Raw genomic sequence first — 3902 nt, 5'->3', positions numbered from 1 at the left:
TATCGACACACACACACCCTCCCCCCCGCCCCCCCCCCTTCCCCCCTTCCCCGTCACATTCCCCACCCCCACCCCCTCTCACCCCCCCCCTCCCCCCTCCACCCCCTATCCTTCCCATCGGATGTAGATGTGACGTCGCGTGTGGTGGCTATGGGCTTTCCTTCGCTGGGAAAGGAAGGGATCTACCGGAATAAGATGTCTGATGTGGTCTCCTTCCTCAACGAGCGGCACAAGGATGCGTATCTGGTGTTCAACCTGTGTGTGGAGAGGGACTACCCGTCAAGCCACTTTAACGATCGTGTGTGCAAGGACTTTACCTTTCATGATCACAACCCCATTCAGCTGGAGAGGCTCATCTACTTTTGCAAAGAGGTGGAGGAGTGGCTGGCCAAGGATGAGAAGAACGTGGTCGTCATCCACTGCAAAGCCGGCAAGGGTCGGACTGGCCTCTGCTCCTCGGCATACCTCATGTACTCGCGGCTGTGGGAGAACCCCGAGGACGCACTGGCGTACTACGCCATGGCTCGCACCCGTGACGGCCACGGTGTGACCATTCCCTCGCAGCGGTACTACGTCCACTTGTTCAAAAAGGTCATCGACGAAGGCGGCATGCGCTCGCAGGTCACCATCTTCCTCAAGCGCTTGCGCATGCACGGCCTGCCGGCTTTCAAGTCGCTGCACTTTGTCGTTCTCCGCGACGGCGTCGACCCGGTCTACACCTCACCTACCGTCAAGGTCTCCAAGCTCAAGAAGGAGGACGCCCTCCTTGTCGACTGGGACATCTCGGCCCCGATGACCGGCGACGTCAAGATTGTCTTCTACGACGGCTCCAAGAAGACCTTTGCCGTCTGGCTCCACGCCTCGTACATCGAGAACGGCTACCTCCGCCGCGAGAAGAAACAGATCGACAACGCCGTCAAGGACAAGAAGCACAAAATCTACCCTTCCGACTTTGCTCTCGAGTTCTTCTTTGACATCCCCACCCCGCCCACAATCCCCACCGGCCCGCCGCTCGGCTCCGACTCGATTGTCGACGCCACCTTTGAGGACGATGCCGACGACGACGGCTCTGCCGGCTCCTCCGCTCCCGCCAGCGACGCTCCCGAAAGCGATGCGCCTGCCGCAAGCAACACTGCTGACGGCGGCGCCGACGAGTCTGGCGACAACAGCGACGACGGCTCGGCCTCAGCCTCCTCCTCGGCGTCTTCGTCTGCTGACTCGTCATCGTCATCGTAACCTCCTCTTCCTCCTCCTCATCTTCCTCTGTGACCCATATCGTTCTCTCGCGCCGCGATTAACACCCAATGACCTTGTATCTCCCTCGCATCCGCCCTCCCCAACATCGTGCCTCATGACGCGCTCCGCCACGCTTGACACAGCCACGTGGCGCCGCACCTCTGCACCCCCTCACCACCACCACCACAGAGCACACCCAACCCCACACCACACCCCCCACACACACCCACAATTGTCTTCCTATGCTTCGCCTCGCTTGTGCAGCCCATAGTGCCCGCACTGCCGCCCGAGTCGGCGTTGACAGGCTGCTCGCGAGCAGCGGCAGCCGGACGCCCAACCGCTCGCCCGCAACGACGGAAAGTACTCGGCTGACAGAGGCAGTGCCTCTGCGTATGGCATCAGGAAGTGTTGGGCGTACGATTAGGTCACCGCGCGACTCGTGGGTCTCGTTCCATCTCCCGTTCGCGTCATCGCCTGCGCTGCAGGCCAAGTATGTCAACCCGAACGCGCGGTCGCCGCGGGTGGGCAAGCTGCTGGAGCTGCTGGACGCAATGGCCGGGACTGCGGCGTATGCGCATGCTGGGATGGGGATGTACGACACCGAGGGCGACGGGCAGCGTGATGCGTTCTTTGCTACGGCCTCAATCGACCGCATCGATCTGCTCAATCACGTGGCGCTCGACAAGGACATTGCCATCCACGGGTGCGTTGTGTGGGCCGGCTCGTCGTCGATGGACGTCCGCATCGAAGTCACCCACGAGGTACCCGACGGCCCGCCTATTCCGCTCATGCTTGCTTCATTTGTCATGGTTGGCCGCTCGACCTCTGACGGCTCGGCCTTTCGGGTCCCGGCGCTCATCCCGTCGTCACCGCTCGAGCTCGAGTGGAACGAGGCTGCGGCGCTGAAGCGACTGCGGCGCAAGGCCGGTGGGCGGAAGCGGACGTTGATTGCCGAGCCACCGTCGTCTGCCGAGCAGGAGCATCTTCATGAGCTGTGGGCGCGGCGGACGGCGGCGGAGGAGAACGCCGCGTCGCGCGACTGGACCGACATGACATCGACGGCGCTCGACTCGACGACGCTCACCATGCCGCAGTCGAAGAATGTGCACTCGAAGATTTTTGGCGGCTACCTTGTCCGCCAGGCCTTTGAGCTGGCGTACACCGATGCGCTGCTGGCGTGCAAGGGCGCGCGCCCCGAGTTCCGCACTGTCTCGGACATCTCGTTCATCCACCCGGTCGAGATTGGCTCGGTCCTGCAGTTCAAGTCGCTCCTCGTCCACACCCACGAGCAGTCACTCCAGGCCCGAGTCGCCGCCATTGTCATCGACCCGTCGACCGGCAACAAGGTGACGACCAATACCTTCCACTTGGTTTTGAGCTCGACGACGGCATCGGCTCGCCGCCGTGCGTCATGCCGTACTCGTACGAGGAGACGATGCTGTACCTTGCCGGCCGCCGGCGTGCCCAGAGCAACGCTGCGCTCCGCTCGTCGTCGACCTTCCAGCCGACCGACTACGCTGATCTGTTTGGCGACGACGTCGAGCCGCTCCAGCTTGATCTCTCCTTCCTCCCGTCGGGCTCCGAGTACGCGGATGTGTAGTAGCCGGTTTTTTTACTGGCGCACCTCACGCCTCGGCTGGGAGCTGTGACGGATGGCCGGCACACGGCGGACAAATGGGCTTGCCCTCTACGGCCGTACCGGCCTTGCCGCGGCCAAATTGGCCGGTGATGGGCGCGTCGCAGGAGGCGCACCGCCAGCATGCGCCGTGGATGACGCCGCCCATGGCCTTGACGATGGTCCCCTCCACAATGCTCTCACCGCAGATCATGCATGGGCTTCCCGGCTCCTCGCCGCTCTCGCCACGGATCATGTCGGCGCAGTTTCCACAGAGCGGACTGCCCGATTCGGAGACCATGTAGTCGCCTGTGAGCGCGATGGCGCACGAATCACAGGTAAAGCAGGCAGCGTGGAACTTGCCTGACGGCGTGGCGACGAGCGTGCCCTTGCCCAACAGCGATCCGCATCCATGGCAGTACGATCCAGCGCGCTCTGCCGGTGAGGCCAAAGTAGCCTTGGACACAGCCGGCCCGGATCCCGACGCACATGTTCTGCAAACAGGGCGACGACCATCGGCATCAACAGCTGTGCAGGGCGAGTTCGATGACGACGGCTGTGTGGTGGCCGTGAGGACAAACGAGCCGTTTGAGAACGGCCCTCCACAGGTGGTACACACAAAGCAGGCTGGGTGCCATGTCCCGTCGAGTGCCATGACCTGCTTGCCCGTCACGGGGCAGAGGCATCCAGAGCACTTGGCAGCCGATGACACCGTCGTGGAAGACATGGAGGTGGCGTGAGTGCGGTGGGCGAGGAGTTTTCCCGGTGCCAGGTGCGTGCGAAAAAGGGGGGGGAGGGGGGGGGGGGGGGGGGAAGGGAAGTGGTCAGGGTACCGGGCCATCACCACCGCACACATACCCATCCATCACACATACCCATCCATCACACATACCCATACCCATCCATCACACATACCCATCCATCACACATACCCATACCCATCCATCACACATACCCATCCATCACACATACCCATACCCATCCATCACACATACCCATCCATCACACATACCCATCCATCACACATACCCATCCATCACACATACCCATA

General features: G+C 62.4%; 3 protein-coding genes across 3 annotated transcripts in view; 1 reads left to right on the top strand and 2 right to left on the bottom strand.

Annotated features, from left to right (window-relative positions):
- AMSG_07549 (ankyrin) overlaps positions 1–118 on the bottom strand; it is a gene marked incomplete at both ends in the record, with an annotated part of 3741 nt that extends 3623 nt beyond the window's left edge. The window contains one exon of the mRNA XM_013900574.1: positions 103–118. Coding sequence (XP_013756028.1) covers positions 103–118 — 16 coding nt within the window. The remainder of the gene's footprint in view (positions 1–102) is intronic.
- Positions 119–195: 77 nt separating this feature from the next.
- On the top strand, positions 196–2836 carry AMSG_12079 (uncharacterized protein; the record flags this gene model as incomplete). The annotated part of the gene is made up of 3 exons (XM_013900589.1): positions 196–1202; positions 1661–2582; positions 2615–2836. The coding sequence occupies 3 exons, from the start codon at positions 196–198 to the stop codon at positions 2834–2836; spliced, it is 2151 nt and encodes a 716-aa protein (XP_013756043.1).
- A 25-nt stretch (positions 2837–2861) lies between these two features.
- AMSG_07546 (uncharacterized protein) lies at positions 2862–3901 on the bottom strand (the record flags this gene model as incomplete). Its single annotated transcript, XM_013900573.1, has 2 exons — positions 2862–3451; positions 3898–3901. 2 exons carry the CDS (start codon positions 3899–3901, stop codon positions 2862–2864), a joined length of 594 nt encoding a protein of 197 aa, XP_013756027.1.
- Between the last annotated feature and the right edge of the window lies 1 nt (position 3902).

This window comes from Thecamonas trahens (assembly GCF_000142905.1).
Source record: "Thecamonas trahens ATCC 50062 unplaced genomic scaffold supercont1.36, whole genome shotgun sequence".
NCBI classification, from domain to species: domain Eukaryota; order Apusomonadida; family Apusomonadidae; genus Thecamonas; species Thecamonas trahens.
This window is presented reverse-complemented; position numbering and strand designations above follow the sequence as displayed.